Source organism: Castor canadensis, chromosome 17, assembly GCF_047511655.1.
Source record: "Castor canadensis chromosome 17, mCasCan1.hap1v2, whole genome shotgun sequence".
Lineage (NCBI taxonomy): Eukaryota > Metazoa > Chordata > Mammalia > Rodentia > Castoridae > Castor > Castor canadensis.
Window position 1 is genome coordinate 43811209 of NC_133402.1, and position 12736 is coordinate 43823944.

Below are 12736 nucleotides of genomic sequence, written 5' to 3' on the forward strand. Positions count from 1 at the left end.
TGAACCTATAAATATGAGTCCTGGGAATGTGAGAGCTATAAATGCAGATTGATATATGCAGTTGGTTGAATCACTGACTCAAATCTCACAGGCAGCATTGCTATAGGTGACATGATTTTCCAAAACTTTGAACAATTCTTACTAAAGTTCAGAAGAAAACAAAGCAGTCTTCTTTCCCTTTTCTCAGTGGTTGCATTCCTGAAGAACTCCACGTATGTTAGACCTGTGCAGAACATATCTGGGTTTATATGTAAAAGGGAGCAAGAGTGTAAGATGGGGCCATTGCAAAAGGTTTCCACCCACATAAATGCCCAGTGGCTCATCTCAAATTCATGCAGAATGTGAGACAAATGCATCACTGAACAGGACCATTCAGGTCACCTGCCTCCCATCCCCACTGCCTGCCTGTCAAATGCCAGGTGAGGCCCCTTTCCTGCATCAAACAAAACCCCGACCAATGTTCAAAACACTCCCAAGGGTGCTCTCAAGACAGGATCTGGACAGCCAGGGCAGGCTCTGTCTCCCCTCAGACTGCGCCCTTGAGGGGGCAGCCTGGTAGGAGGAGGAAGAGGGTGGGCTTTGTGGGCTCAGGCCCCAGGGCTGACCTGTTGACCCATGTGTCTGCCTTCACTCCACAGGCTGCAGCAAGATGTGGGACAACCTCACCTGCTGGCCGGCCACCCCTCAGGGCCAGGTGGTCGTCTTGGCCTGTCCCCCCATCTTCAAGCTTTTCTCCCCTATTCAAGGTAAGATCTCTGGGCTGAAGGAAGGAAAACAGGTGGTGAGCATGGGGCCTGCTGGAGTGGACACTTCCCTCTCAAGGAAATGGGAAGGCAAAGGAAAGTGATCAAAGGCTTAGAATAATCCTGGGTCTTCCTGGCAGAAGAGGCAATGGCACCAGGTCTCTTGAAGAACACATGGGTTTGATTAGCTCTTCACATAAAGATAAGCAGGTGGGAAAGGCTCACTAAATATTTGCTCAAAAATTGATAACTGATTGATTGACAGGTACTTGATTAAATTATAGCTCCCATGTTCCTGCTGTCTTGGGCTCGTTGTGATTCAGTTTCTCGTTGCCTGGAGCAGATGACCTTTCGGGCCTTGTGAAACTTCCATAAAGCTTTGCTTACATACCTTGTCATGTTCTGCTTACGTGAATGCTCACGTGTGAGGCAGAAAGGAAAAGGTGAAGCCCCCACAGGACTCCTGAGCCATCTGAAGGCCTCCAGCCCATGTTGGGTCATTCATTCGTTCAGTGAAGTAAGCCCCCACTGGCACACTAAGCACTGGGCCACACAAACAGTGGGGAGAGGACACTGGAAACAGCCAGCTGCCTGTCCATGGTGGTGCCAAGGCTCTAGTGAGATGACGAACAAATATATATGAAGGGTCAGAGGTGCTGGGAGGGAGAAGGAGGAAGGAGGACATAAGACAGACGTTTACAGTCATTCTGAAGAGGTGACACTTCCAGACCTGAGGTGAGAAAGGGCCAGGAGCAGAGAGCCTAAGTCAGAGGCTAAATGACAGAGAAGCTCGATAGCTCTGGAGTCAGCAATTAGGGAAAACCAAGGAAAGCCAGTGTGGCCGCAACAGAGAGTTCAGGGAGGGAGGTGAGGAGAGACAGGTGGGCTGAAGCCAGACCCTGCAGGGCCTTGACCTGGGGTGAGTTTCAGCCCAAGTCCAGTGAGAGGTCACGAGGGGGCTTTAAGTAGACTACAGTCTGGCTTAGATGTGTAATGGATTGCACTGTTTTCTATGAGAAGGAAGGAGTCTAGGAGTGCAAGTGGGACGCCTTAGGCAGGCGAGAGGTAGTGGTGGCGTGAATTTAGGTAGAGAGTGGGGTGGAAGAGAGAAGTGGGAGGGTGGAGAGTGGAGGGTGTGGAAGTGAGGAAGGAGAAGGGATAGTCCAGTATGCCCTCCCCAGGTCTAGGTTTCATGATCTGGGGGAGGAAAGACTGGACTAAGGTAAGAAGCCCTGAGGGAGGAGCATGGAGGGTGGAGTAGACAGAGGGAGGAGCAGGGAGGATGGGGAAGACTGAGGAAAGAGTATGGAAGGCAGAGAGGACTGAGGGAGGAGCAGAGAGGGTAGGGAGGACTGATGAGGAACAAGATCGAGATTTGGATTTTAGCAGGTGAGCAGAAAGCCTTCCCCCGCCTCCAGACCCTGGTTTCCCTGTGGCGATAAGAAGCGTACCAAATAGTCTCCTTCAGGTGGGCCAGTCGTGCCTCCAGGCTGTGTGTTGCCACTCTATGAAGGACAGAACTGGAAGCCTTCCTGAAGAGCCTGGGAGTAGTCAGACATGGTGGCCCAAGCAACTGGCACACTCCTGCCAGTTTTCTTCTGGGGGACTCCTCCCAGGCAGGTAGAAGACAGCCCCTCCAGCAGGTCTCCCAGTGGACCCCAACAGCAGCCTGGCAGCTAGCCTTCTCTCGGGTCCCTGGAAGCTCTGTTCATTGCCTTCCTCCCCAAGACTCTATTAAACTGCCGTCTTCCTTCTGTCCCTGCTGGAATGTGCCAGGCAGCTCCTCGGCATGAGAACCCAGACCTCCAGCCCACCACGTCACTGACCCAGCCCAATATGGTGCCCTTGTGCAGATGAGAAAAGGGCAGCTGTTTCTAAAAATTGGCCTCTCACCAGAGCTCCCCTAGCGATAAGCTGACTATGAAATTGATTTTAGTCCCCATCTTTCATCAGCCAGATGTCCTTGTGCAGTGAACAACTTGCACAGCTATACTCAATGAATCTAGTTCTAAAAACGATTGAAATTAAGAGACTGTGGCTAGGGGCTGAAAGCATAGAGGAAAGAATTTTCCTGAACAACCAGCTGAAAAAGATTGAGCAGCTGACTTTAAACCCCAAGAGGGGTAGTTTGTGAGAGGAAGGCAGGGGTGATGCCAACCCAACGCTGAACCTTTGGATAACAGGTCTGAGAAAGGGGCCTGGTTCTACAGGCAAAGTTAAGAAAACTTATGGTAGATAAAAATCATGGAGGGTTAGAAGAAAGTCAACTACTCAGGCTGGATAAAATACCCGGAGGAGAAGGGCTGGCGTGGCAAGGGATTGCTCATTAATGTACCAAAACTCATGGTGGCCTATTTCTTTAATTTTCTTTTTCTTTCCTTCCTTTCCTCCCTCCCTCCCTCCCTCCCTCCTTTTGGCCCTTTCCTTCCTTTCCTCCCTCCCTCCCTCCCTTTCTCTCCTCCCTCCCTCCCTCTCTTCCTTTCTCTTCTCCCTTCCTCTCCTTCCTTCCTTCCTTCCCTCTCTCTCTTTCTGACAATAGTGGGATTTTGAATTCAGGGCCTGAATACTAGGCAAGCGCTCTACCACTTGAGACACACATCCATCCCTTGCTGCTCTTTTGGTTATTTTTCAATATGTTTTTTACCTAGGCCAACCTTGGACCATGACCTTCCTACCTCGACCTCCCATTTAGCTGGGATTATAGACATGAACTGTCACACCCAGCTTGTTCTTTGAGATAGTTTCTTACTAACATTTTGCCCAGGCTGGTCTCAAACCTTGATCTCTGCCAAGTAGCTGGTATTACAGGCATGAGTCCCGGCTCTCATCTTGCATCTATTTCATCTGTGGTATTTTTACCTTCAAATATTTGAAAAGGCTTTTGTAGAATAAAAAATAAAAATGCTATTTTGGTTGAGAAAACAGTCTGCGTTAGCCATGTCTGTGGGGTCTGTAGACTGCTCCTCTCCCCACCACCTGCATCATGATGCCATAAACAAAAAACTTCTGGATGCAAACCTATGAACTCTGCCCCTGCTGGCTGGGATGGGGCACCCTGGGTGGATTTCAGCAGGAGAGAGCCTGGGGAGAGGAGGAAGAGGCTGGGACCTGACCCTTGGCTGCTAGGGGAGAGGAGGGAAGAGAGTGGGGAGAGATTCCCTGATTTCTGGCTCCTGTCACCGGGTGGTGACTTTCAAGAGATGGAGACACCCTAGAACAGGATGGCACTGCTTTTTGAGCCACAATGAGTGGGAGGAGACTGAGAGAAAGTGGGGTGTCCCTCCCAGCACAGGATTAAAGTTCCTTGCCACTCCTCCTGCCCTCCAGACCCCTCCCCTAAAGAACACCCTCCCCTGAGAACACTTCTCAGGGTCCCATGATGATGGCTTTGTCATCTCCTCAAGAGCAGCTTTCTTTGAGGCCTAGGCCACAATCCCAGGGCTCTTGAAAGAGGCCACCCAGCCTTGAAGATGGCCCATTAAACTTTCCCTTCCCCTACCACCTAGGGCAGCCAGGGCTCCTGGGGACAGGATGCCCTTTGGTCAGTGATGGGAGCCCAGAAAGACTGGAGTCGGGTTGGCCTGGGTGGGTGTCCCAGGTAGCATCTTCCTTGCTGTAGGATCATGGACAAGTCACTTGAAAACTTTTAGCCTTACGAACCCCATCTTTTAGTGGGAAAATGGTAACTCCTGACCTCCAGCCTTAATGTGATTGTTCCCACTGCAGACTCACACATACAAAGCGTGCACAGCTGATGCTCAGACATTCAGGTGTAAGTCGCCCAGGCTTGTGGGCATAATTCATGGTGAAGCCAGGTGCCTGATGCCCCTAACAAGTGGAGCACCCCTAGCTTTAGTGTCCCGGCTTCAAGGTTGTGGATTTGGGTCTTGTCCCTGCCTGGGGCAAGGTGTCCCCAGATCCTCAGTGGGAGTTGCATCCTCAGGGTCCCCAGTGAGCCTCTTAGAACAGGGGCTGAGGCAAGGCCTGAGGTTTGGTGAATGGTTGGGTGAAGAGCTCCAGGCTAGGCACACTCCAGCTGCAAAGGCATAAGTAGAGAGGGTTGAGTGGGACAGCTGGAGCCTGTCCTGCCCTGGGAGCCTCCTGTGGCAGTATGGTGTGGAGGCCCGGGCAGCAAAGAGGCTGCTGAGGCCGGAAATGTGTCCAGCCCAATGTTCCTTTCTCAGAAAAGTCTTGCCTGCCTTTCCCCAGGCCAGCTGGAAACAGAGCCAGCCCTAGCTGCTGCTCCCTGGCTGTCCTCCCCTGTCCCCAGCTGCTGGCTGCTCACACATAAAGCAGGGATGCCAGGAGGATTTGCAGAGATCAAATCCAGAATCTACCTAGCATGTTCCAGGCACACCGCAAAGTCTGGAAAGTACACACCCTTGCACAGTGGCACCCCACCCCTGAGCTCACAGAACAGCATCTCTGTATCTGGAGATGGAAGCAAATCCTTAGGTTTATGTAGGATGACATGACGAGAGCAGCTCTACCCTGCCCTTTGTTGTTTGTGGCCTTGGGCGAGTGACTAACCTCTTGGAGTCAGGTGACACCTGACTTGGTGGTGTCAGGTGTCACCACCCTGACACCTGAAAAGTTCTCAAAATTTGTGATGAAGGTGGTATGATGATGCTGATAATAGCAGCAGTGCTGGTGGCAGTGCCGGTGATGATGTCTACTGGTTGTGACGGTTGTGACGATGGTGGCGATGGTGACAGTGATAATAGTGCAGCTAATGTTGTTGCTGATGCTGAATGAGTCCTAGGATGGGGGCTGTCATATCGCTTATCAGTTGTCTGTTTAACCCCTCCCCTCCCTCTGACAAAGGACACCTTCTCAGGAGCCTCTGTACAACCCCCTATCTCACATATCCTTTCCATCCTGTCCCTTTGGGCAGCCCTGAGCCTCCAAGGACAGCACAGGGTACAGCTAACCTGGAGTCCCAGTCTCAGTTAGTTTAGCCCCAAACCCCGCCTTGCTGTTCTGCTTGACCCACTCACACATTTCACCTAGGCAGCTTTCTCAGCCAGGAGCTTCTTCTCCACCATGTGGATTTCAAACCTACACCTTCATCAGGTGTCCTCTAAACCACACCTCTGGTCCCTCTCCAGCAGCACATCTGAGCCCCACCAGATGTGGGAGGAAGCCCAGCCCCACAAGCCCAGGCAGGCCCAGTTGTGACCCAGTGACAAAGTCAGGGATTATTCTGTGACAAGGATCCAGGCTGAGTCTCTGACAAGAGTTTATACTGCACCTGAGATCAGGTTGAGTCCATGACCTGGGTAGGGTTGAGCCTAGGAATCTCTACTCTGAATCTGTTGTCTGTGCAGAAGGGTCCCCAGAAGTCCCACAGTGGCTTCTCCCTTTCTCTGGGTCAGGGCAGGTGACAGCATCAGGGGCCAGGTGGCACTAGGGCTAAATTCTCTGTCCTATGCCCAGTACTGTGACAGCCAGGACCATGGACTCCTCCAGGGACAGACCCTCTTCTCAACCTCAGCCTCTCTCCTCCTGGTCCCATTCCCCACGCAGGCCGCAATGTGAGCCGCAGCTGCACTGAGGAAGGCTGGACACAACTGGAGCCTGGCCCCTACCCTGTTGCCTGTGGCCTGGATGACAAGGCAGCAAGTCTGGATGAGGTGGGTCTGAGAATGCTCACTCCACCCAGAGCACCCCAGCCTGCCCAGATGACTTTCGCCCTCTCCTGCCAAGGGCTGAGGTTTCTCTGTGCAGAAGCTAGGACGGCTGGGTCTGCCCTCCTGAAGCCACTTGCCTCTCCAGGTCTGCATCTCTGGAGGTTCATCTGACCCTCCTAAAAGAATGCAGAGGGGATGTTCATGAGGCTTACACAGGAGGGCATCCTCAGAGCACCAAATGCTGAAGCAACACCCCCAGCTGGGCCACCCCACTGCCTTGTGGGAGCCTCACTGTAGCTGGAGGTGGCAGGAAGATCCCACCACCCCTATCCCACCTGAAGGGGAAACTGAGGTGCAGATCCCAAAATGAACCAGCCCCAGATACAGCAAGTCAGGGGCAGGGACAGGAGCAGGGCCTGTTGTCCTCAGTCCTAGAGCAGATAGAGCACAGGTAGTCTCTGTAAGGATTGAGGAGGCTAGAATTTAATTAGGGTCCTCAGCCAGGAGTCCCTCACTGTTTTGGGGTGCAAACACACATGTGTCTCTATCATGACAACTGCCCTACCTCCAGACACTTTTCTCAGACAAGTCTCTCCCTCCTCCCAAGGGAGCAGTGATTTCCTCAGAGGCCTTGGAAGCCACCAGGCACTTTAGGCCCTAATTCCCCTAAATCAAGCAGAATAGGTTTGGAGCTAGTGATTGTTGCTCTGCATATGTGTCCATGGGGAGGGGACCAAAAAAGAAGCCTTTGGGGCCAGTGTTATCCTACCTCCTAGAAAAGTCAGATTTCCTCTGGCCTCAGCCCCTAAAGAGGCCAAATGGGAGATTAGCCCTGTGTGCCTTCCCTAGCCATAGAGAGAGGACCTCGTGTGGGGTCTAAAAGGCCAGCAGTCTTAGTCCCCTAGAGTGCTGAGCCCAGAGTTGGCACAGAAGGGGTGCCAGACACAAGGTGAAAAAGAATGAATGAACAAGTGGAATGTGTAACGTCTTCACTGTTTTCCCCACTGACATATTCCTCATGAAGAAGCAGAGAGAGGGAAAGAAAGGCTTCAACCCCCACCCCACCCTGGGACACAGCTCTGTCCTGTCTGAGGAAACTGGAGTGTTGGGGTGCCCGGAGTCTGAAGGGTACCCCTCAACTTCTCTCGGGAGCCCTGAACCACAGTCTCCTCATGTGAGGCGGGGTCAGCAGGCAGAATATGTCGCTGCCCTGTCCCCGCCAACAGCCTCAAGGTGACCCTACCCCACCCCTCCCACCACCATCCTCACCCACCTTCCTCCAGCAGCAGCAGACAATGTTCTACCATTCTGTGAAGACTGGCTACACTATTGGCTACAGCCTCTCCCTCACCACCCTTCTGGTTGCCATGGCTATCTTAAGTCTGTCCAGGTAAGACCCAGCCTGGGCAACAGCCTCAAAGCAAACCTGTCTGGTGTCACTCCCATGGTTGGACTCAGCTTGGCCCATGCACACCCTGCCCCAGCCCCCTACCAGGCTGGGGCAGGGCATGCATGGTGCCCTGGAGGTGGGACCCTGGAGGTGGGACCCACATTTGGGGATGGGACCCTCTTCAAGGCGGGGCATGTTCCCCTGCCCCCTTGCTCAGAGCACAGGACCATATTTGCTAGGGTGGGGGTACAAGGCCTCTTCTGCCTCCCAGATGTGCCTGTCCCATGCAGGAAGCTCCACTGTACCCGGAACTATATCCACATGCACCTCTTCATGTCCTTCATCCTGAGGGCATCCGCTGTCTTCATCAAAGACTTGACCCTCTTCCACAGCGGGGAGTCGGACCACTGCGCTGAGGGCTCGGTGAGGAGCCCCTTCAGGTCATACCAACTGAATACCCAGACCTCCTTGATTGCCCTGCTCTGGGGTATTCCCAACTCCTCTGTTGTCCTCACCTGCCTGGGGACCCCATTCTTCTGCCAGCTACTTGGATTCCCAACAGGAATGGTCACTATCCCCTCTCAGCCTTTTCCTCATTTCTTCTTCTCAGTCCCAGTCTGTCCTCTATACTTCCACAATCCCAGCCCACACCTCCACAAAGTCAGTGCACTCTTGCAAACCCAAACAAGAGTTCACCCTCATACTTCTTCAGCTCCCTCCAATCCTAATTACAATGAGATGAATGAGTGGGTTGGGTTTGTTAAGTAGATGGGCAGGGTGGTGGATGGTGGATTAAATGGGCGTAAGGATGGCTGAGTAGACAGAAAAACGTATAAAGTAAGGAAGACTGGACGGTTAATGAGTAGAGGGAACAGTGAGTAGACAGAAGAATGAATGGGTGGATAGGTGAATGGATGGATAGGCGGCTAGTGGGCGGGTTGGCAGATGAATGGAGAGATAAATGAGTGGGTGGATGGGTTGATAGATGGGAAGATGAATAGATGATGAATGGATGCATGGATAAGATGAATAGATGGGTGAGTTGGGAAGATGTCTAGTGGGTGGGTGAGTAAATAAATGGATAAATGGATAGTGTTGGGGGGTGGATGGTTAGATGGACAGATGGGTAGATAGATGGAAAGGTACATGGATGATGAACTGGTAAATGGGTAACTAAAATTACCAGCTTATTTCAAAGCATCAGATTATCAAAAATCAGGGATGATGGAAAAACTCAGTGGGTTTATTATGGAGACAATGCAGAAAAACAAAGAGATTAAGCTGGCTGTACCACAACTGTGTTTGTCCCCCCAGCCAGAGGTATGAGCAGTCAGGGATCGTTTCTAGTCCCAGTGAGCCTCCTCTTTGCTCCTTCCCCTACAGGTGGGCTGTAAGGCAGCAGTGGTCTTTTTCCAGTACTGTGTCATGGCCAACTTCTTCTGGCTGCTGGTGGAAGGCCTCTACCTGCACACCCTTCTTGCCGTCTCCTTCTTCTCCGAGCGGAAGTACTTCTGGGGGTACATACTCATCGGCTGGGGTATGGTACCAGGGAGGGCTGCCAGGCTGGGAAGAGGGGGTGAGGCCTGGGGAACACACTGGTGGGAGGGTGCCAACTCAGCTTGCAGTCTTAAGTCCTGCCTATATGGACCTCAACCAGTGCACCAAAGGTTATAAAAGTCCCTGGAATGTCTGACCCTGGGGCAGGATCCCTCAGACTATAGCTGCACCTAGGGCTTCTCTATGAGACAGACCCTGTGAACAGCTTTCAGCCCTGACACACAGGGAGCCACTGTGATCTATAAGGTGCCTCTGTCAAAAATCAGAAAAGACTACTCCCTAGTGGACACAGCCCCTCAGGCTTATAGCCTCACCATCTCAGTGGAGTGTCTTTGCAGTTAGCAACCTATACAACCATAGGTGGCAGCCCTGAAAAGACACCCTTTTCTCTCTCCCTCCCTCTCTCTGGTTCTTTCTCCTAAATCCCTCTCTCATGCCCCCTACCCTGCTTCCTGTACCCTTTCCTCTCTTTCTCTCTCCTTTGGGCCTGATAGGAGTACCCAGCACCTTCATCATGGTGTGGACCATCATCAGGATCTATTTTGAAGATTATGGGTGAGCTGCCACCCCACCCCTTGCCCCTGCCTGCCATCACTTGGGCTCCCTTGGGTTGGATGATGACACCACCCAGACTTGGCAGGTGGACAGACCACAGCACTTGGTCCAGAGAGGGAGGTTGGAGGGAAACCTGGGAGTAACGGGCTCTGGGCCCATGGGTTCTAAAGGCTGAGGGGTAGAGCTGGAACAACTTCAAGGCTGCTGACTCCAGGGCTGAGGACAATGTCTTTCTCCCCAACCATATTCTTCACAGATGCTGGGACACCATCAACTCCTCATTGTGGTGGATCATAAAGGCCCCCATCCTCACCTCTATCTTGGTAAGGCCTCCTCCCACTTGGAGGTTCAGTTTGGGTGGGCAGCTAAACTCAGGTCACACAGAAAAGTGGTGCCCAGGTCAGAAGCAAACCCTAGGCTTGCCAGTGCCTCATCTCCACGCAACTGGTCCCTCCTCCAGAGTAAATGAATTGGGAGGCATAGTCCCTAGGGATGCAAAGTAGAGTTCCAGGTGACCTGCCCACAGAGAGAAGAGCTAGTGAGAGATAATGTGGAGGGGAAGAAAGACCCTGGGGAAGAAGACAGGCCATCAGCCCAGGGGACTAACACCTCCCCTCTCTGAGTGACCATCCGTGGGGGTCTCCACCTACTAGGTGAACTTCATCCTGTTTATCTGCATCATCCGAATCCTTGTTCAGAAACTGAGGCCTCCAGATATTGGAAAGAATGACAGCAGCCCATACTCGTGAGTATGACCCAGTGCCCTGGCCTCCCACACCTCCATCTCCAGTCCTCAAACCACCCCGCGCCTGAACCTCCAGAATCACAAAGAAGCCATGTTTCTCCAGCCCACCTCCACTCCATGCCTTGGCTTAGCCACCCAAATTGTCTCTCACCAGACTGTCTTCAGAACCCCATGTCTACTTACTCCTGCACACATTTACCTGGCATCCTTCCCAGGTATGCACCCATCTGCTGCCCAGCTAGGGAGTTCCAGAGGGCAGAGATAACCTGTGTCTTGTTTCATACCATGTGCCCAGTCCCTGGCCTGTGCCTGGTTCAGAAAAGGGGTTCGATAAATGCACAGCAGTTGAATGCCCTGGGGGAGCCCCCAGTCTACCTATGAGACAGCCTTTTCCAATATTCCCCACTGTCTCCTAATAATGACACCTGTATGCTAGGTGTATGCTAAGGACTGTTCATGCTTCATATCAGTTCATCCACAAGGTCCCCTGTAAAATGGTCCCATTATATAGAAAGGACAGGCACACACACCCTCCTCCTCCCCAAGTTTGGGAGTACATGGTCATGGGCAGGGAGAAGGAACTACAGTGTCCATTGGACAGTGATTGGAAAGGAGTGACTATGCCCTATGCCTGGGAGAGTGAAGGAAGAGGTAGGTTTAATGGGAGCAACAGAGCTTATAGGCATAAAAGGTGGAAAGGAAGCCTATAAGAAGGTGAGCAAGGTCTCAGTGTCCACAAATGGGAAAAGGAGATCGAGCTTCTCTGCTGGGCAGACAAGACAAACCCAGCAGTCCCACAAGGGCTTCCGGTCCTGGGATCCTAGAATGTTCCCGGCCTGGCTTCTCTTTGGGAAGTCTAAGCTGTGGTTCCAAGATTCCTGGCTAGAATGTCACGAGCTGCTGGATTTAGGATTCTATTCTGGAATTGTGTGACTCTCTCTAATGAGACTAAAACTCACATTCTTGGTGTGACAGCATTCTCTCCTGCTTGCAGGGTGTGTGGGCAAAGTTTCTCTTCCTGTCAAGAAGAAAAGGCCCCCAGGGTCTGCTGAGGCACAGCACATCAAGCCTATGCACCCTTTGCCCAAGTGGCCTTGTTTCCCCCAAAGCACATGGCTTAAGTGGGCTGGAATCTGAGGGCAAGAATCCAAGCTGGTCATGGCCAGGCCTGTGTGGGTGAGATGGGAAAGGAACAGCTGTCAGCAGGCAGAAGGAGTGGCAGGAGCTGGAGATGGTGCCCCCCAAGGAGGGACTGTCAGCTCCCACTCTTCAATTTAAAGAAAGCCTCCATCTGCCAGCCTCCATGCGTGGGATAGGTTTGTGGCCAAGAAGAGGTGGGCAGTGCTCAGTCAGGATCCTGGCATGGCCAAGAGCCAAGCCTAGGAAGGAGTGGGAGGAGCAAGGCCAGCAACTCTGCTGGAGCTTGTGGTGGGACCTCCCTGGCCAGACTGCCTGGGCAAGACAGATAGGGGCAGAGACACCCCCCCACCCCAGTCAACCTCCCTCAGACCCATCCCAGCCAGGGAACCATGACTCAAGCCTGAACAAACTGTGAGGTCAGCTAACCAGGAGGCCTAAGCCAGGGTGAACCTGTGCCATGGGACAGAGGAGAGCATTTAGAGTGAATGCTGACCTGCCGAGCACCAAGGCTGGCCAAGGAAGCTGGGAACATTTTAGGAATGTGTACATTGGTGTGGGGAGGTGGGGGAGAGGGATTTGGGAGAAATTGACAACTCCCAGAGAAGTGGACACTAAACCAGAGTTCTAGGCCAGGGGCCCAAATCCAGGGGCGCCATATGTCAATTCTGGCTGTTCACCCAATGCATGAAATGGTGAAGGGCAGAGAAAGGAGGTTTATTACACAATACAGGCATGTCTTGAGAAGAGGCAAAGCAAGCACTTCAGCCTATCTTCAGGGTTCAGACATGAACTTTAGATTTAGAGGAAGAATTAGGGTGGGGGAGAGACGTACGGATAAATTAAACAGTCCCAGACAAAATGTGGCCCGGTTGATTATCTTAGTTCCGGTTCTGTGAGGGGTTCCAGAGTTGTTATCCCTGTCATCACTTGAGGGGAGCAATCTGGTCCCTATGAGATGATTGCTCCTGCTCTAGGG

General features: G+C 52.4%; 1 protein-coding gene across 3 annotated transcripts in view; it reads left to right on the forward strand.

Annotated features, from left to right (window-relative positions):
* Vipr1 (vasoactive intestinal peptide receptor 1) overlaps nucleotides 1-12736 on the forward strand; it is a 33554-nt gene that overhangs the window by 14355 nt on the left and 6463 nt on the right. For 2 of the 3 annotated variants that reach the window (XM_074060236.1, XM_074060238.1), the window contains 8 exons: nucleotides 639-746; nucleotides 6270-6376; nucleotides 7657-7763; nucleotides 8054-8186; nucleotides 9147-9300; nucleotides 9815-9875; nucleotides 10132-10198; nucleotides 10529-10620. In XM_074060236.1, the coding sequence (XP_073916337.1) occupies nucleotides 639-746; nucleotides 6270-6376; nucleotides 7657-7763; nucleotides 8054-8186; nucleotides 9147-9300; nucleotides 9815-9875; nucleotides 10132-10198; nucleotides 10529-10620 (829 nt within the window). The remainder of the gene's footprint in view (nucleotides 1-638; nucleotides 747-6269; nucleotides 6377-7656; nucleotides 7764-8053; nucleotides 8187-9146; nucleotides 9301-9814; nucleotides 9876-10131; nucleotides 10199-10528; nucleotides 10621-12736) is intronic. The other variant, XM_074060237.1, reaches the window with a different exon arrangement.